The following is a 20482-nucleotide window of genomic DNA, read 5'->3' on the forward strand; positions in this document are numbered from 1 at the left end:
GGTATTTTGGACGTCCAGTTAATCAACGTTTTCTAGTTTATTGGCTTTGGGTCATACATTCAAGGCAGGGACCACTCTATTTTTAAAGTTCTCCCATATACTCTCCTAATACTACTACTTTTTTTACAGTTAAATTTTTGACGCATCTAGAATTTATTTTGATGTGGGGAGGGAGATGTGGATCTGATCTTATTTTCATCCATCCGCACGACTGCCTACCTGTCGGAATACCTTTTATGGATAAACCAGTTGCCCCCAAATGACTGGATATGCCGTCTTCATCAGACTCCCAATTTCCCCATGGACATCTGTTTCTAGGCTTCTTATTCTATCCCATTTGCTTACTCACGAACCATGAACACATTTTAATGAGTCATGCTTGATAAAAAAATACTTCTAGTTAGTGGTTAGGGCTAGCCTCCCTATATTCTTTTATCTGCTTCTTTTTATAAATTTTCCTGCATTTGCTTTCTAGTTTATTGCCTACACGGGGACTTTAGAGTAACCTTACTGAGTGAAAGATAATCTTATGGGGGGGGGAGCCCCTGGGTGGCTCAGTCCGTTAAGTGTCTGCCTTTGGCTCAGGTCATGACCTTGGGGTCCTGGGATGGTCAGGTTCCTGGCTCAGCGGGGAGTCTGCTTCTCCCTCCGCCCTCCCCCCTGCTCGTACTTTCTCTATCTCTCTCTCAAATAAAAAAACATATATATATATAAAAAGAAAATCTTATTGGTATTTTTCCTGGGACTGTCTGTGGGATCATCCATTAGGATGTGCGGGGGGGGGGGGTTAACATTTAAATTTTTAGCTCCCACATAACATCGCTTTACGTATCTTTTATGCTATAGCAAGGAGGTGGACATCCACATTTGAATTGTGCTTTATACAAGAGGGACCTTATATTTGTGTAAAACTCTTGGGATGTACAAGGTACCTCAGGAGATGACATCTCACTCACTTGCTGTCACACGAAGAGGTGAATGTTCTGTTTTCACGAGGAAGCAGTTACACTTACCAAAAGGATGCAGCTAGTTGGTGCCGAGCTTGAGACCTGGGCCCCGATCGGTCCTGAGCTTGCTCCAGAGTCCCGTCACCTCTGTTAGGCTTCCGGCTATGGAGGGCTTCGGGATCTCTGGACGGGACAGGACCAGACAAACAAATGATGCGGGAGGAGCCAGCGTTGCAGAGGGATTGCTTTTATTTGTAAGTCTTGCTGACTTGCCCATTTAGCTGTCTTCTCCCACGCTGGTTAGTGGTGCTGAGTGAACACTCTTCGTGTGCTGAGCTCTGCACCACACACTTTGGAAGGGGACCCGGGAGGCCGTCTCGGCCCTCAAAGGGCTAACAGGCTGTCCATTCAAGCAGGAGGGCTGGCAGTCTCTTCTCAGGCCAAGGGAAGGACTCCCCCTTGGTCTTCAAAACTGCTGGCTAACATTCCCAGACCCCACCCAAACAGCCCCAACTGTTGTTTGGCCATGTTGTGGTCCAGAATTTGTCCTAAGGGAAAGTGAGACATAAAGATGGAGCCGAGAATAAGAGGGACTGGCGTCAAGCTTCATTGGAAAGGTGGAGGGAGTCTGTCACTTTGACTGGAGCATAGACAACCGAGTCCAAGGGTGTAGAATGTTTCTTGGTCAGGTGATCGGTCTTTTCTTCTGAGATTTTGAAAGCTACGCTAGCATAGGTGAGTGCTTCCTCCGGGGACGAAAGCTGCAGAGGACGAAGGAGGAGGAACGAGTGAGTTCAATTTGGAGGAAGGCGTCTCTTTAGGAGCCACTTGGAGGCTGTGGTCACAGAGGACCAAAGAGATCAGAAGGTCCCTGTGCCCAGTGTCACAGAAACAGTGTGGTCGTCTTACCTTGGCTGGAGGCTCACGGCCGGAGTGAGGGTCTGTGGGAGGATCCAGGGCCCAGGGACTGGAGTGACCTACCACACGTGCCAGGAAAGAGAGGGACAAGTCTCACCAGCGGGGCCTGGAGGAAGGGGAAGCCTCTCTCTGCAGGCTGGGGTGCAGGGGTGGGTGTTGGAGGTGGCAAAGTGGAGGGGCAGGGAGGGCAGGGGGAGAAGCGATGGGATTCAGGCCCTCAGTCTGCAGACGGAGAGCTACCCGGGTTTTAGGCCCCCTGAGAGCTAACGCTGTTCTCAATGTCAGAGCCAGAAGAGCCGTCCCATCTCTCTCGAGCCCACTTACATTTCCTGTAGCTCTTTATGACGAAGAAGATAAGGGCCAGCAGCAGCAGCGTCAGCAGGACCCCCGCGAAAAAGGCTAAGACCAAATGCTGAATGCTGTTTTGGCAAAGAAAGGGAGCAGATGACCTGCTGGGCTTTCTACAGGCCTCTGCTAAAGGTCAGAGGGTCACCGTTCCGCCCTGTGGGTAAATCCCTGAAATAGCTTTTTCATGCTGGTTAGGTGACTTTTACTGTTAACCCCCTGCATTTCAACTTCCTGCTTTGGGGTGCCAGAATTATCTGAGGCCTCAGTGCAAACTGTGGGCTCTTGTCCCCCTCAAAAATCTTCATAAGCCCGTACACACAAAGTTTCTCCATGAGCTGAGGGGATTCATGGATCTCTTGAGGGCTCTCCCCTCCCTGGGGCACTCCGGGTTAAGAACCGCACTCTAAATACAAAAAACCGATTCAGTTTTCCAACTGTTTCTGGTCCCTTTTCCCCAGAGCTCCCTCCCAAGTCCCGTGAGGCGAGGCTGTCAGCACAGAATCCAATGCCATGTGGTACGCGAGGAAATGGGTGGGAGAATGCTCGCTTACTCGAAGTGCTCCGGGAAGCCGAGCGTAGAAGCAGTTGTCGGGGCTGCTGTGTTGACACACTGTTTGTCTGTGAGAGAACACAAAGGGGCTTAGTGTACCTGCCATGTCTCATAAATCTTTCCAGCTTAAATGTCCCCAGGTGCCCCTCCCTACCCAAGCAACCAGGAGAGGTAAATGATGGAGGGCCCCACTCTGCGAAAGGAGAGAACAGTGTTTCGTATCCTGGATCCTTTAACGTGAAAACTAGAGTTGAAACTTAAAAAACAATCAGCTACACACATGAAAGAGGAGCCTCGTGTTTCTGCAGCTCCATGTGCCCCTTTGACAAACACATCTCCTGTCGCTCCCTCCAAGATTTAATGGACCCCAGGGAGATGTGCTTCCTCGGACATAAGCAATGCTAAGGCCAGGGAGTAGAGAACCAAAAGCGAAACCCAGAACTAGCATTTCCCAAAGGTTTAGGGAACTTGACCTTGGAAACTGCTGCCTTTTCTAGTTTGTTCCTTTGTGTGCAAGGCAGCTTTTTACAGTGACTAGTTAAAGGCAGCCACAGTGAGTTCTCCGCACGCCGGCGCTATAAATAGGGGGCCAGTAAGGGAAGTGAACTGCCTTGTCCTCAGCTATGCAGCTGGTCTCGTACTGAGCACACACATACGCTTTACTCAACTTGGGAGGGTAGATTGTTCTCCCTGGTTCCCCTTGTCCCTCTTCCTGGCATTGGGTAAAATTTGATTCTTCCAACTTCCGAAATGTTGTCCCATTACAGCTCGTTAGTACAGTTACTGGTTAATCCAATCCATGTTGGACTTACCATTGCTGGGTTCAGGTTTGGAACTCCCTGTTCCCATGCTGTCTTCCCGAGAGTAAAAAATGTTCCTCTTCGAAAGCCTAGAAAGGAAAGGTAGCAGAGGAGTGAACTCTGAGACTGATTTTAATACCAAAGCATACTGATGAGAGACAGGCTAGTCACGGTGGGTATTCTAGCAAGGACAGTGGTCACGGACTTTATGTGGTGTGGTCACCACACCTCAGCAACCAGTCCTCAGCTTTGCAGGTCCAGAAATTTGATCTTAGCAGGGCACCAAGAATTGACTGATTGGTCTAGAACTGACTCACACTAACTCACTCACAGGAGACTGATATATAAACTGAAATGACATAAGGAACATGTTGGTGTCACCAGTGCATTCTATCGGAACACATGAGAAAGCCAGTTAAAAACACAGTTTTGCTTGGCAAACATTGAATTGAACTAAGTATGGGAGAAGATGAATGGATGATTTAAGTATTGAATATCATAGAGGTCTAATGCATTTGCCTCACTCCTCCCTGGCAGTGCTGGGTAATCTCTGACCCACTTTCTTGTGAAGATCCTTCCTTTAGGCTATATCAGAACTTTTATTCTGTTCACATATTGTCTTTTCAAGTATGTCAGTGTCCTTATCTAGGCTATGGTTCTACTTCTTATGTTAAGTTTTCTGTACTTTCCCTTTTATTTATTTGTACTAAAAAGTATAAAGTACCTAAAAGTAGCAGAGTAAAATCACCCAAAATCCTATTACCGATTATTAATATTTTAGTGTATTTCTTTTTAGTTATACTTCCGTGCATTTCCTAAAAATTGGTTGAGACTTCATATCTCTTTTGTTGTTTTTACTGTTATTTTTAAATCATAAACATCCCTCCCATGCCACTCAAAACTTTCTATAAGCATTTTTAGTGGCCATAGGTCTTTCTGTTATAGCTATGTACCATAGCTTGCTTAACCAGTTTCTTTGTTGATAAAAATGGTTTCCACTTTTATTTAAATAAAAGAATAAAACCATTTTAGGAAACGACAGTTTTACTTCATATTTAGTCATGCCCATGATAAGAATTTTTGGCTTTGCTTATACCTGCTGTATTTTAAGGTAATTTATTTAGACAATAAATGTCATCTATTATTTGTGTTTATTTATTCAGTTTTCAAAAGTGAATCAATTTCCGAGTCCTTGGACACAGGGAGGGTCGGGAGAAGGATACCTCATCGCCATGTGCCACTTACAACAGCAACAATAATAAGTGCCTTAGACTTGACCAAATAACATGCTCTAGGCTAAAGTGCCGACAGGGAAATCTGGCGAGAATTCTGAGAACCGAGACTAGGAAGCCCACCATCCGCAGCAGAATCATCAGTGGTAACAATTTCTCTAGCATTTTTGCTCTTTTTCTAATTTAAAAGTCAACAGTGCTCTTTGTAGAGCACCATAAAATATTTATAGAGAATTTTTTAAATATTGAAATATGCGCTTGCCCTAAAAAGAGCATGATCTTATCCTATGAATTATATTAGACTTGGCCACTGGGGACGTGGGAGATGAGAGGACCATAGGTTTCTGTAAAATCTTAACCTTCACATAAGTGGCTCTGAATTTACAACCACCCCAAAGAAATGCTACCATACTCACCTTTAAAAATTTGGGGGCCACCACACTCTGAAAGACAAAACCGTTGCACAGGGCAGCAGGGAAATAAATTCTTACAGATCCAGGCCAAGAAAAGCAGGAAACACATTTCCATTTGAAAACAACACCGCGAACGTTTGACAGAGCATAAATTAAAATAGAAACAGCACTCTGTATACTTTTTCACGTTTTGTCCAGTCCTGGGAGACTCTTACCGATTGCCATAAAATCCACCAGCTACGTGCAGCCGCTCAAATACAACCCTTCCCCCACCAACTAAAGTTAAACAGAAAGAAAATGGTAGAAACCACTAAAAATTAGATGGCATTTTCTTTTGGTGAATGATTATTTCATCTAGATTAGAAGCATGGGGTAAATGCATTTACCTTCTGAGAAAAAGTCCGGTCATAAGATGCCAGTCGTCTAAGACTGAACTTTTCACTTGCTTCCGTGACTACGCCTACTTTTCAGAGATGACGAAATAAGGGTTTACTGCTACTACCCCGTCAAGCTGCATGTTGCAAAGATCTCGTCGAAACTTGAGGTCAGACTTCCTCTTTGAGGCCAACATTATATATATATATTTTAAAATTATTTTTATAATGCCATATATTTTTTAATCCCATGAACAGCTTCTCTTGTATCTTTTGACACATGAACACTAGAACACAGGGAGCTAAGACAAGTTTATTTCTAATTAAGCATGTATTAAGTATTTAACCACCATGCGAGATAAGGTGGAGTTCCCAGCAATATGGCATTATCATTACCATCAAGCATCTTCAAATCTCTCTTGTTCTAACCAGAAAGATGAGGTTGATAGGAGGGACAAAGAGCAGAGTCAAGTATGAGCTGCTAGCTGGGCAGACACGAAGTGTGTTGGGAGTTATGGAGATCCCTGGGGGTGCCTGAATGGCTCAGTCAGTTAAGCCTCTGATTCTCAGGTCATGGTCTCAGCGTCATGAGATTGAACCCATGTGGGGCTCTGCGCTCAGCGAGGAGTCTGCTGGGGATTCTCTCTTCCTCTCCCTCTGACCCTCCTCCCTGCTCACGCTCAGGCTCTCTCTCTCTCAAAATAAATAAATAAAATCTTCAAAAAAAAAAGAGTTATGGAAATCCCTTCAGAGGGAAGGCGAGTCATTTCTGTATAAACATTTATCCATAAAATAATGTTAATAAAGTACTCTGCATCTTGGGGCTCCTGGGTGGCACAGCGGTTAGGCGTCTGCCTTCGGCTCAGGGCATGATCCCGGCGTTATGGGATCGAGCCCCACATCAGGCTCCTCCGCTATGAGCCTGCTTCTTCCTCTCCCACTCCCCCTGCTTGTGTTCCCCTTCTCGCTGGCTGTCTCTATCTCTGTCAAACAAATAAATAAAATCTTTAAAAAAAAATAAAGTACTCTGCATCTTAAAAGAAGTAGTGAAAAGTAAAGGGAGATTGAGTTTAGAAAACTAAACATATGGATTTAGAAATAAACCGAAATAGAATTTGTGAAAGATTCACTATTATGTATTCACAGATATTTAAGAAATTTGGAACACAGTGATTTCTAAGAACACCATAGAGATCCTGGTCACTCTATTGCGTTTTGTGTTTGCCCCTATAAGAAAACAGTACCGTTGAGAGTGAAATCTGGTATTTAAGGATTCAAGAGGCGTGATAAAAGAAAATAATCCCTGAAATTATTCTTTTTACAAAAGAATGTCCTCAATTTATGGATTTTATGGAAAATAAAGCAAGAAATCTTATGCTTATGAGGCCGAAGTTATCAAAGGAACAGATTGGATAATCCTCATCAGATTATCCTCTCCATAACTTGAAGAAACTATTGAAAGAGAGAAAAAACACCTTTAATTTGGAATCACTATCTCTGGATCTGTTAATCAAGAAATGCACGCTTTTTTTTTTTTAGGTGTAGTATTTGAAAACAAGAAACATTCTATAATTTGAAAAAAGATTTAAAATATTAATACATATACTTGCTAAGTAAACTGTGAACTAGCTGCTGTGAATATTTCAGAGAACAAGGCAGAACATTTTCTCATGGGGCCTATTGTCTAATTGAGAAGAGAAATCCTAAACAAGAAAACAACAGACATTACAGATTGTGTTAAGGGCCATAAAGGACAGAAGCAGAGTGCCATGCTAGACTAGATTAAATGATGGGAGAAGGTCCTTAGATGAAATGGATGACTGGGGATGGTCTGTCCAAGGAGCAGACACTGAGAACCAGAGTTTGGGAAAGAGCTGGTCAGGCAGAGAGCCCCAGAAAGACAATTTCAGGCAGAGGGCAGAGGAACTCACAGGCAAGAGAAAAGGAAGAGCTGGCAGAGCTGGCAGAGCTGGTGAAATTCGGCAAAGCTGCATGCAGGTGGACCCGAAGCAGGGGTCTGGGGCATGGATGGAGTTTGGCTGGAGGGAGCAGAAAGAAACCAGGTAGGGAGTATCCCAGGCCTGGGACTAGTTGCTGGGATTCAGGGGATGTATTTCCTGGACATCAGCGTGGTTCAAGAGTGGAGCATTTTTTTAAATGTAATTTTTAAATTTAAATTCAATTAATTAACATACAGTGTATTATTAGTTTCAGAGGTAGAGTTTAGTGATTCATCAGTCTTATATAATACCCAGTGCTCATTATATCTCGGGCCCTCCCCATTGTCCATCACCCAGTTACCCCATTCCTCCACCCTCCTCCCTTCTAGCAACCCTCGGTTTGTTTCCCATGATTAAGAGTCTCTTATGGGTGGTTGTCCTCTCTGATTTTGTCTTGTTTTATTTTTCCCTCCCTTCCCCTATGATCCTCTGCCTTGTTTCTTAAATTCCATATATCAGTGAGATCATATGATAATTGTCTTTCTCTGATTGACTTATTTTACTTAGCATAATACCCTCTAGTTCCATCCACGTCATTGCAAATGGCAAGACTTCATTTTTTTTGATGGCTGAGTAGTATTCCATTGTATATATATATCCACCACATCTTCTTTATCCAATCATCTGCTGATGGACATTTGGGCTCTTTCCATAGTTTGGCTATTGTGGACATTGCTGCTATAAACACTGGGATGCAGGTGCCCCTTCGGATCGTTACATTTGTATCTTTGGGGTAAATCCCTAGTAGAGAAATTACTGGGTCATAGGGTAACTCTATTTTCAACTTTTTGAGGAACCTCCATACTGTTTTCCAGAGTGGCTGCACCAGACTGCATTCCTAACAACAGTGTAAGAGGGTTCCCCTTTCTTCAGATCCTCGACAACAACTGTCGTTTCCTGACTTGTTAATTTTAGCCATTCTGACTGGTGTGAGATGGTATCTCATTGTGGTTTTGATTTGTATTTCCCTGCTGCCAAGTGATGTTGAGCATTTTTTCATGTGTCTGTTGGCCTTTTGGATGTCTTCTTTGCAGAAATGTCTGTTCATGTCTTCTGCCCACTTATTGATTGGATTATGGGTTCTTTGGGTGTTGAGTCTGATAAGTTCTTTATAGATTTTGGATACTTGCCCTTTATCTGATAAGACATTTGCAAATATCTTCTCCCATTCTGTCTGTTGTCTTTTGGTTTTGTCAACTATTTCCTTTGCTGTGCAGAAGTTTTTATCATGATGATGTCCCAATGGTTCATTTTTGCCTTTGTTTCCCTTGCCTTTGGAGACGTGTCTAGTACGAAGTTGCTGCAGCCAAGGTCACAGAGGTTGCTGCCTGTGTTCTCCTCTAGGATTTTGAAAGATTCCTGTCTCACATTTAAGTCTTTCATCCATTTTGAGTCTATTTTTGTGTATGGTTTAAGGAAATGGTCCAGTTTCAGTCTTCTGCATGTGGCTGTCCCAATTTTCCCAACAGCGTTTGTTGAAGAGATTGTCTTTTTTCCATCAGATATTCTTTCCTGCTTTGTTGAAGATTAGTTGACCATTGAGTTGTGGGTCCATTTCTGGGTTCTCTATCCTGCTCCATTGATCTATGTGTCTGTTTTTGTGCCAGTGCCATACTGTCTTGATGATTACAGCTTTGTAATGGAGCTTGAAGTCTGGAACTGCGATGCCACCAGTTTTGGTTCTCTTTTACAACATTCCTTTGGCTATTCAGGGTCTTTTCTGGTTCCATACAAATTTTAGGATTATTTGTTCCAGTCCTGTGAAAATAGTTGATGGTATTTTGATAGGGATTGCATTGAATGTGTAGATTGCTCTAGGTAGCAAAGACATTTTAATAATATTTATTCTTCTAATCTATGAGCAATGAATATTTTTCCATTTTTTTGTGTCTTCTTCAATTTCTTTCATGACTGTTCTATAGTTTTCTGAGTACAGAAACTTTGCCTCGTTGGTTAGGTTTATTCCTAGGTATCTTATGGTTTTGGGTGCAACTGTGAATGGGATTGGCTCCTGAATTTATCTTTCTTCTGTCTCATTGTTTGTATGTATAAATGCAACTGATTTCTGTGCATTGATTTTATATCCTGCCACTTTGCTGAATTCCTGTATGGGTTCTTACAATTTTGGGGTGGAGTCTTTGGGTTTTCCACATAGAATATCATGTCATCTGTGTAGAGTGAGACTTTGACTTTTTCTTTGCTTATTCCGATGCCTTTTATTTCTTTTTGTTGTCTGACTGCTGAGGCTAGGACTTCTAGTACTATGTTAACAGTGGTAGAGTGGACATCCTTGTGGGAAAAGCTCTATTTTTCCCCATTGAGAATGTTATTCACTGTGGGCTTTTCGTAGATAGCTTTTATGATATTGAGGTATGTTCCCTCTATCCCTACACTGTGAAGAGTTTTAATTAAGAAAGGATGCTATAGTTTGTCAAATGCTTTTTCTGTATCAATTGAGAGAATCATATGGTTCTTGTCCTTTCATTAATGTGATGTATCATGTTGTCCTTTCTTTTATTAATGTGATCAATCACATTGATTTGTGAATGTTGAACCACCCTTGCAGCCCAGGAATAAACCCTACTTGGTCATGGTGAATAATCCTTTTAATGTACTGTTGTATCCTATTGGCTAGTATCTTGGTGAGAATTTGGGCATCCATGTTCATATAGAATATTGGTCTGTAATTCTCCTTTTTGGTGGGGTCTTGTCTGGTTTGGGAATCAAGGTAATGCTGGCCTCATAGAATGAGTTTGGAAGTTTTCCGTCCATTTCTATTTTTTCAAACAGCTTCAGAAGAATAGGCATTAATTCTTCTTTAAATGTTTGGTAGAATTCCCCTGGGAAGCCATCTGGCCCTGGACTCTTTGTTTGTTGGGAGATATTTTTTTTTTATTACTTCTTCAATTTCCTTGCTGGTTATGGGTCTGTTCAGGTTTTCTATTTCTTCTTGTTTCAGTTTTGGTAGTTTACATCTCTAGGAATGCATCCATTTTTTCCAGATTGCCTAATTTGTTGGCATATAGTTGCTCATAGTATGTTCTTATAATTGTATTTCTTTGGTGTTGGTTGGATCTCTCCTCTTTCATTCATGATTTTATTTATTTGGGTTCTTTGTCTTTCCTTTTGATAAGTCGTCAGTGGTTTATCGATCTTATTAATTCTTTCAAAGAACCAGCTCGTGGTTTCATCAATGTGTTCTATTGTTCTTTGGTTTCTATTTCATTGATTTCTGCTCTAAACCTTATTAATTCTCTTCTCCTGCTTGGTTTAGGCTTTATTTGCTGTTCTTTCTCCAGCTCCAGACCTTTCTTGTTTCTTGAGAAAGGCTCATATTGCTATATACTTCCCTCTTAGAACTGCCTTTGCTGCATCATTGAACAGTTAGTTGTGTTTTCAATTTCACTTGTTTCCATGAATTTTTAAAATTCTTCTTTAATTTCCTGGGTGACCCATTCATTCTTTAGTAGGATGCTCTTTAATCTCCAGGTATTTGAGTTCCTTCCAAATTTCCTCTTGTGATTGAGCTCAAGTTTCAAAGCATTGTAGTCTGAAAATATGCAGGGAATAATGCCAATCTTTTGGAATTGGTCGAGAGCTGATTTATGACCCAGTATGTGATCATATTCTGGAGAATGAATGTTCCATGTGCACTCGAAAAGAATGTGTATCCTGTTGCTTTAGGATGGAATGCTCTGAATATATCTGTGAAGTCCATCTGGTCCAGCATGTCATTCAAAGCCCTTGTTTCCTTGTTGATCTTTTGCTTAGGGGATTGGTCCACTGCTGTGAGTGGGGTGTTAAAGTCCCCTACTATTATTGTATTATTATCAATGTATTTTCTTAATTTTGTTATTAATTGGTTTATATGATTGGCTGCTCCCATGTTAGGGGCATATTTACAATTGTTAGATCTCCTCATTGGATAGACCCTTTAATTATGATATAGTGTCCTTCCTCATCTTTTATTACAATCTCTGGTTTAAAATCTAATTTGTCTGATAGAAGGATTGCTACCCCAGCTTTCTTTTGATGTCCATTAGGAAGATAAATGGTTTTCCACTCCCTCACTTTCAATCTGGAGACGTCTTTGGGTCTAAAACGAGTTTCTTGCAGACAATATATCGATGGGTCTTGCTTTTTTATCCAATCTAATACGCTGTGTCTTTTGATTGGGGCATTTACCCATTTACATTCAGAGTAACTGTTGAAAGATATGAATTTAGTGCCATTGTATTACCTGTACAGTTACTGTTTCTGTGTATTGTCTCTGTTCCTTTCTGATCTATGTTACTTTTGGGCTCTGTTCACTTTGATTCCCTTTAATGTCTCTTGCAGGGCTGGTTTAGTGATCACAAGTTCTTTTAGTTTCTGTTTTTCCTGGAAGCTTTTCATCTCCCCTTCTATTTTGAATGACAGTCTTCCTGGATATAGTAATCTTGGCTGCAAATTTTTCTCATTTAGCACCCTGAATATATCACGCCCATCCTTTCTGGCCTGCCAGGTCTCTGCGGATAGGTCTGCTGCCAGTCTAATTCTTCCACCCTTGAAGGTTAAGGACCTCTTGTCCCAAGATGCTTTCAGGATTTTTGTCTCTGAAATTTGCAAGCTTCACTATTACATGTCGAGATATTGACCTAGTTTTATTGATTTTGAGGGGAAGTTCCCTGTGCCTCCTGGACTTGAATGCCTGTTTACTTCCGCAGATTAGGGAAGTTCTCAGCTATAATTTGCTCAGATGTATGTTCCACCCCCTTCTCTCTTTCCTCTTCTTCTGGGATCCTAATTATTCTAATATTGTTTTGCTTTATGGTATCACTTCTCTCTCAAATTCTACCCTTGTGCTTCAGTAGTTGTTTATTTCTCTTTTTCTCAGCTTTATTCTCCATCATTTTGTCTTCTATATCATTAATTCTCTCTTCTGCTTCATTTATCCTCGCAGTTAGAGATTCAATTTTTGATTGTATCTCATTAATAGCCTTTATTTTTACTTGATTAAATTTTAGTTTTTATTTCTCCAAAAAGGGATTCTGTAGCGTCTTCTATGCTCTTTTCAAGCCCAAGATGTAAGTGAATTTGGGAGATATCTAGGAGAGTGGTAGCAGAAACAAGGAAGGGCGAAAGTTCAGAAGGGCAAAAGATCAAAGATGTCACCAAAGGGCTGAAGGAGGAAGAAGAGCCCGAGAGGGAAACAGTAGTAGCTCAAGACTTAGAGTGACAATTAATTAATCCAACATTTACTGAGCACCTACTATGATCCAAATGCACTGTCAAGTTCTGGAGTAAACAGCATAATGAAATGTTGTAGATGCTATGCTGACGTCTGCACCAGATGGAGTGGGACCCATCAGAGAAAGGGCTGAGCTTACACAATAAGGAGGGAAACTGAGTGTCACAAGAAGATGATGTATGTGTTGTTGTCTTGAAAAATGAATTACATTTTCTAGGCAGGCAGAGGAAGGAAGCGTATTCCAGGCAGAGGGACTGCACAAGCAAAGGCATGCTTTGTCATGTTGGTTACAGTCCAGGAAATGGAAGTATTTCAACATGGCTGGTGCAGTGGGGAATGACGGTCAGGTGGGGATGGGGAAGAGAAGAGGAAAGGCTGGAGAGGAAGGACAAAACCAGGTATGGAGGACCCTAAACAAACCTTAGAGGGAATGGAGAGGAGTGACATGGTTACATTGGGGACTGGGGAGGGGCCAGGCAGCGGGTGGCAAGTCCTTTACCATTGAAGAGCTCTGATCAGAGGCAATAGCCATGGGGAAGAAGAGGTGGGGCAGAAAGTTGATGAATCTAGTCATTTATCACTTCTAAGAGGAAGGTATGGGAGGAGCTCAGGGTAGCTCCCAGATTTCTGCATTGTATCACTGATTAATAGTGCAGGTATAGACGAAAGGGGTGTAGGATTGGACAAATAATGCGTTTACTCTTGGACACACTGACTTTAGGGTGCTTGTGGAACATTCAAGTAGAGATGTGGTGAGGGTAACTGGACATGCAGGCCTGGGGCTCATGAAAGAGATCTAGATTTGTGTGGTAGACAGTCCTAGTTCTTGCCCACAACCAGGTCTCCTCTCCTTCTGGCTCAGAGCCTCTCCTGTGGTTGGGTGGTGCCATGAGACTCATTGTGGCCAACGGCCTATGTAGGGAAGTGTTGTAGTCCCTTTGAGTTGAAGCATTTAATTGCTGAAGTAAAACCTTCTCTGACCCCTCCTCCTGCAGGGCAATCATGATTTTGTGGTGAGAAGGTAAGGCTGAAGGCTCTAAAGCCAGATCACTGTGTCATCACATAGAGGACAGTTTCTCCAGGGGGTCACTTGGACCTGTGGTGGATTCTTCATGAGCAAAAAATAAGCTTTTCCATGTTACACGAAATCTGGGGATAGTTTGTCTCACTTAACCTATCCTGCCTAATACAATCTGAGATATAGATGAGAAAGTCATCAGCATACATGTGACAGTAGAAGCCATGGGAATGGCTAAGATTGTCCAGGTACAGTCTGTAGAGTGGGAATAAAAATTCCTAGGACAGAACACTGAGGAACACCAATGCTTAAGAGGGAGGCAGACAGTTGTCACCTACAGAAATTGAGAGGAAGCAGTGATAGCAAACACACACTATAGGAAGCCAGGAACGAAAGGAAGGAAGGAAAGCTGTGGCCAACAGCACCAGATGTGCCAAGAGGGAGGCCCAGTAACACGAGGACTGCAAAGAGTGGACTAGATCTGGAAATGGAGGGATCGTGATCTTTTCTGTGAATGCAGTTTAGGGTGTGGCAGTGGTGGAGAAAAAGACTTCGGTGGGTTGAACCATGAAGACAAATCCCAGGACATAGAACAGACTGGATCTTTAAAGAGATCCTCTTGTTAAAGAACACCAACCAACACTGGATAAAACATTTTAAACACCAGAATTGAAAAAATATGTGGCTGAACTGGATGTCGGAAATCCTCAAAGAAAGGAAGAATGTTGACTGAGACCTGGAGCTGGTGTTTGCTCTGGAAATAGCTGCTAATTTTTGTTGGCCCAGAGCTAGGGTCGAAAGGCCATGTGCATGAGGTCAGGAAACCAAATCTAAAGCCTGCACAAAGGGGGGGATTTGCATCAGACCCTCTGAAAGGAGACCCACAGTGAGTACATTACGAAAAAAGCCATGCCACAGATGGAAATGTTAAGGATCCTTGTACTAACTTTCAACAGCAGCATAACAAATGATCACACATTTCAAGGCCTAAGAAAGTCCACATTTATTTTATCTTAGTGTCTGTGGGTTAGAGCTTGTGGGTATAGCTTACCAGGGTTCTCTGCTTAGGGTCTTACCAGGGTGCAGTGAAGGTACTGGCTGGGCCCTGGTTTCATCAGAGGCTTGACTGGGGGAAGATCCACTTCCAAATTCCATTTGTCACATGAATTCATTTCCTTTCGGCTGTATGACTGAGGGCCTCGGCTTCTTACTGCCTGTCTGCTGGTATCTGCTCTTGGGGTCGAAGAAGCTGCCTGCCATTCCCTGCCCATGGCCCTGTTCATAGGTAGCTCACAACATGGCAGTCAGCCTCATTAAGGCCAGCAGGAGAGTCTTGCCAGGCTGCTAGGATGGTCTTACACAGTGTAATGTAGCAGTGGGAGTGACTTCTCATCACCTTTGCCACGTAAAGTAACCCAATGGAGGGAGTGGCAACATATCACCTTTTATACTGTGTTCATTAGATGCAAGTCACAGATTCCATCTGTGCTCCGGGCAGGCGGGAGGTTTACTGAGGGCAGACACTGAGGCGCAGTGTAGAATTCTGCCTGTCACACTGGCTTATACCAATCTTGGCTCTGGGCAGAGGAGGACAAAGAGAAAAACAAAACAAAACAAAACAGCTTTTCTTTGACGATTCTCTAACCGCAAACCCGACCTCAGGAAGTTTTGGGCCAGATTTTGTACTCCTTGTGGTTCTGTATCTTCTGTTTTTATCATTCATTTCACAATACTTTCTAATTTCTTCTTTGATGCATGGATTATTTAGAAATGTATTTCTTAATTTCAAAATACACATGGATTTCCTTATCATTCTGTTAACTTTTAAGCAACAATTGCTCTGTGATCAGCAAAAATAGTATTTATTATTTCAATCCTTTAAAATCTGTTGAGGCATGCCTTGAGTGTTATTTCATATGTACCTGAAAAGAATGTGTAGCCTGTGGTTATTGGGAGTAGTGTTCTCTACATTTCTATTAAGTACAGTTTGTTGTTTTGTTTGAATTCTATATCCTAGCTGCTTACGAATTTTTAGTCTCTGATAGAATTATGAATTTGTCTACCTCTACATAAAAATATTTCAATCTCTGGGGGCGCCTGGGTGGCACAGCGGTTAAGTGTCTGCCTTCGGCTCAGGGCGGGATCCCGGCATTATGGGATCGAGCCCCACATCAGGCTCCTCCGTTATGAGCCTGCTTCTTCCTCTCCCACTCCCCCTGCTTGTGTTCCCTCTCTCGCTGGCTGTCTCTATCTGTGTCAAATAAATAAATAAAATCTTTTAAAAAAAATATTTCAATCTCCCAAGAGTTTATATTTACACTTACAATGTTCACTTAGGTTTACTCACATCCTTAACAGCTATGTTTTTCTTCCATTTTCCCCATTTCTGGCATTTTCCATGGGATCATCTTCCTTGTCTTAAAAATACCTTTTAGTCTGGGGTGCCTGGGTGGCTCAGTTGCTAAGCATCTGCCTTTGGCTCAGGGCCTGATCCCAGCGTTCTGGGATTGAGCCCCGCATCCAGCTCCCTGCTCAGCGGGAAGCCTGCTTCTCCCTCTCCCACTCCCCCTGCTTGTGTTCCCTCTCTTGCTGGCTGTCTCTCTGTCAAATAAATAAAATCTTAAAAAAAAATACCTTTTAGTCTTTCAATTAAATGCCACTGGTTGCTAACTCATTTTTAGTTCTCTCAAAATCTCTTTTATTCTTAAAAGATATTTTTACTGCTATAGAATTCTTGTTAGGTATTCCCCTCCCCACCCCCACCCCATATCAACCATTTCGTGTCATGATCTTCTGGCCATAAGCTCTTTAAATATTCCCTCTATCTCATTTTCTTTGGGGATTCCAACTACATATTAGACCTTATTGAATCTTGTCTCCTACTCTCCATTTGGTATTTTTCATCTTTTTGTCTCTCTCTTCCTCCTTCCAGATATTCTAAGTTATTTCCAGTTCATCATTGCTCCCATCACCTTTGTCTAATCTGCTATTGACAATGGCCAACTGAGCTAATTTTTCTATGTAATTTTTTTCGGTTCTAGAATTTGTATTTTTTAAATTTTCTGTCTTTTAAAAGTACTTCTGGTTCTGTCAGCATTTTCAAACTTGACTTTTATCTGCTTGAGTACAGTAAGCATAATTAGTTTATGGATTTATTTAGTTATTGCTTACAGTATCTTATCTCCTAATCATCTGATTACCTTTTGCTGTAAAGTTGGGCTTGAAAAATCATTTGTAGAAGAAATGTAAGACTAGGATCATGTTTTGTTCCTCCAAACGAGGTTTCTTATATTGCTTTTGTCAGGGACCTGGGGGCACCAGCAATCTGGGATCACCTTAATTCAAGTTCAGGGCTGAGTGTTCACGGAGTCGTCTGCTCACAGCAGGGCGCTGGCCATGGAAGGGCTGTTTTTTTGTCTTCGCCTTTACTCCAAGAGCGGCTGACTATGTGTGTGTTGGTGGTGGGCAGTGGTGATGTTTACTCGGGTCTCCCTCCTCAGTGGGTCCTGGACTCCATCTTTCATTCCTCTAGCCTTGTGAGGTCACCAAAAGAATAGTTTAATCTCTTGGCCATCTCTTTCAGATTGGCAAGTGCTCCCAGGGCATAAGCGGGCCCACATGCTAAACTCACCTCTTTGAATTTCCATTGTCTCTCAAGTTCTTGGCCTGATGATTTCTCATTACCTCTTGGTGCTTTAATATTCTTTTTTTTTTTTTTAAGATTTTATTTATTTATTCGACAGAGATAGAGACAGCCAGCGAGAGAGGGAACACAAGCAGGGGGAGTGGGAGAGGAAGAAGCAGGCTCATAGCGGAGGAGCCTGACGTGGGGCTCGATCCCATAACGCCGGGATCACGCCCTGAGCCGAAGGCAGACGCTTAACCGCTGTGCCACCCAGGCGCCCTGGTGCTTTAATATTCTTAAGATATGTTTTATATCTCACCCAGATGTTAAAAATTTCTTCAGTCGGACAGTCGGTCTGAATTACCTAGTCTACCATTACTGGAAGCAAATGTTACGAGATTTTGCATTTCAATTGCATTTTTTTTTTTTTAAGATTTTTGTTTGTTTGTTTGACAGAGAGAGACAGCCAGCGAGACAGGGAACACAAGCAGGGGGAGTGGGAGAGGAAGAAGCAGGCTCCTAGCGCAAGAGCCTGATGTGGGGCTCGATCCCAGAACGCCGGGATCACACCCTGAGCCGAAGGCAGACGCTTAACCGCTGTGCCACCCAGGCGCCCCGCTCAATTGCATTTTAATCCCAACAACAAAGTTCCAGGAACCTACACCTTAATTTTATTTCTTCAACAACAAACAGAAAATTTAAGCAAGATACATTTTATAATACTAATAAAGAATAGAGAGTTTTTAGAATAAACATTATAAAAGAGGTACCAGACCTTAACAGAGAACATCAAAAAACTTTAATGGAAAACGCTCAAGACCTAATACATGGAGAAACATAATTCTTAATTACTTCCTTTAGTGTAATTTATCTTGTTCCTCTATCTCCTGCAGTTCCTGGAAACTGGAATTTACATCTTAAGCCTCGACAGATTCAAGTTCATTATTTTTGACTAGATTACATCATAGGTGATATCGTCTACTTTATATTTAATCACATCAGGGAACATTTCTGGTTATCTCACCAAGAGGGATGCTAAGAATAACCACTGAATTAGGGTGATTGACTTGATTGGAATGGTCTTCAGATTTTTATCATTGATAATAAATTTTTTTATGCTCACTATAAAACATAACAAAAGAATCTAATGTTTCCCTTTTTTTCATTGACATTGTAATCTACTTCTTTTGCTAATACAAAAATACTTCAAATTCAGTTGGACTTTTTCATATCATGTACTTAAAAAATAATCAAGATACTCTAATCTGCAGCCGGCATAGCCAATCCCCATGCAGCCAGTTGGTAGGTCCCAAACCACATCTACTACATAGAAATACATTTCTGATCATTTGAAGGTAGACATTTGGAACCGGGGTCTGGAGTTTCACCTCTAGGACCCCTGCTTGGCTTACCACCTCCTCTGGTTGCTGGCCGGCTTCACTCTGGGTTGACACCATACCCCTTGGGCACAGGTAAACAAATTCCTCCAGCATATCCGTGGCCCCTTGCCCAATGGAAGCAGCATGTGCTCTACACCCAGCTGCTGTGGCTTATGTCCAGGTAGCAGAGCACTCTCCCGGCAATGTTTCAGTGTTGCTGAGTGCACACGGATGTCACTCATCCGGTTCTCTGGTTCTGGGGACTCTGGGGCCTGTTCTCAGGCTCTGCTCGGACCAAGTGGCCTGATGAAGAGCCCCAGATGAAGCTGTTCTCAGCCTGAAATCATTGGCCCGAGGGTCAGCCTGGCTGCCCCACATATTAAAGAGCAGTATCTCCTGGCATATTTGCCATCTGTGGCAACCGGTCTGGGAAGCTCTGATTTTGTGCAAAGGCTGCAAACTGGGAAAGTTTAGACGTTTGAGGAACAGCAAAGAAAGGATGGCCAAAGCAGAATGAACAGGGAAAGTGGTAGATGAGGTCAGAGAGATTGCTGGGGACCAGTTCACATAGTACCTTGTAAATAATTGTAAGGATTAGATTCTAAATGTGATGGGGCATTATGAAGTTTTATGCAGAGGAATGACAGGATTCAACTTACGTTTTTTAAAGCTCACTCTGGCTGCAGAGGATTGTTAGAAGGGGTGCAAGTGTGACAACAGAGAATTGTAGTAGCCCAAGTGAAACATGGCATTTTGGATTAGGCAGTGGTAGGAGTGGACAGATTTGTGGTAAGTTCTGAGAGCAGAAGTAACAAGACTTGCTGATGAACTGGATAGAAAAGTGATGGGGCGCCTGGGTGGCACAGTGGTTAAGCGTCTGCCTTCGGCTAAGGGCGGGATCCCAGCGTTATGGGATCGAGCCCCACATCAGGCTCTTCTGCTATGAGCCTGCTTCTTCCTCTCCCACTCCCCCTGCTTGTGTTCCCTCTTTCACTGGCTGTCTCTATCTCTGTCAAATAAATAAATAAAATCTTAAAAAAAAAAAAAGTGAAAGGGTGGGGCGGCTGGGTGGCTCGGTCAGTTAAGTGTCTGCGTTCGGCTCAGGTCATGAACTCAGGGTCCTGAGATCAAGCCCCACATTGTCATCGGGCTCCCTCCCTGCTCCGTGGGGAGTCTACTTAGTCTGCTTGCCCTCTCCCTCTGTCCTCCTTACCCACCCACCCCCACTTGTGCTTACTGTCTCATAAATAAAACCTTAAAAAAAGAAGTGAAAGGAACTAAGGTTGACTCCTAGTTTTTTGGGCTGACCAACTTGGGTGAATGGTGGTGCCATTATGAGATGGAGAAGATTCAGGGAAGAGCAAGCTGGAAGTGGAGACTAAAACATCTATTTTTAACTTACATTTGAGATGCCTTTGAGGTATCCAATAGGCGTGTAGACAAAACGAGTGAGGGTGAGTAGTGTTTCGGAAATTATTCTATGTGGGTCTATTTCCTCACTGCCTTTCAATCCTTTATCACCACTGTAATCTATCTTTTGTCCCTGCTATTCAGCCAAAACTACTCTAAGAAGGGCCACCAGAGACTTCTAAGCTATTAACTCTAATGGGCACTTTGAGTCCTCTTAATCTCCCTGAAAAAGTGGCTC

The 20482-nt window shown here is 42.6% G+C and overlaps 1 protein-coding gene across 4 annotated transcripts; it reads right to left on the bottom strand.

Moving 5' to 3' along the window:
* Window positions 1-1178: 1178 nt before the first annotated feature.
* CUNH1orf162 (chromosome unknown C1orf162 homolog) lies at window positions 1179-5707 on the bottom strand. 4 transcript variants are annotated; one of them, XM_008704074.2, is made up of 7 exons: window positions 5595-5704; window positions 5212-5238; window positions 3576-3652; window positions 2765-2831; window positions 2190-2284; window positions 1857-1924; window positions 1179-1708 (listed from the first exon to the last, which is right to left on the bottom strand). In XM_008704074.2, exons 3-7 carry the CDS (start codon window positions 3610-3612, stop codon window positions 1547-1549), a joined length of 429 nt encoding a protein of 142 aa, XP_008702296.1. In that variant the 5' UTR covers window positions 3613-3652; window positions 5212-5238; window positions 5595-5704; the 3' UTR covers window positions 1179-1546. The 4 variants fall into 4 exon arrangements, with proteins under 4 accessions (XP_008702296.1, XP_040482838.1, XP_008702295.1 ...); XM_040626904.1 differs by lacking the exon at window positions 5212-5238 and having other exon boundaries at window positions 5595-5707; XM_008704073.2 differs by lacking the exon at window positions 5595-5704 and having other exon boundaries at window positions 5212-5447.
* Between the last annotated feature and the right edge of the window lie 14775 nt (window positions 5708-20482).

The sequence above is a fragment of the Ursus maritimus genome, unplaced genomic scaffold (genome assembly GCF_017311325.1).
Source record: "Ursus maritimus isolate PB19 unplaced genomic scaffold, ASM1731132v1 scaffold_12, whole genome shotgun sequence".
In the NCBI taxonomy this organism is placed as follows: Eukaryota; Metazoa; Chordata; class Mammalia; order Carnivora; family Ursidae; genus Ursus; species Ursus maritimus.

Excerpts from the sequence above, each read along its gene's own strand:
- CUNH1orf162 (XM_040626904.1), bottom strand. The coding sequence starts at position 5,617 with ATGACCGGACTTTTTCTCAGAAG. Across the intron at positions 2,832-3,575 it reads CAAACCTGAACCCAGCAATG|ACAAACAGTGTGTCAACACA; the intron begins GTAAGTCCAACA and ends GTTCTCTCACAG. Across the intron at positions 1,925-2,189 it reads CATAAAGAGCTACAGGAAAT|GTCACTCCAGTCCCTGGGCC; the intron begins GTAAGTGGGCTC and ends CACGTGTGGTAG.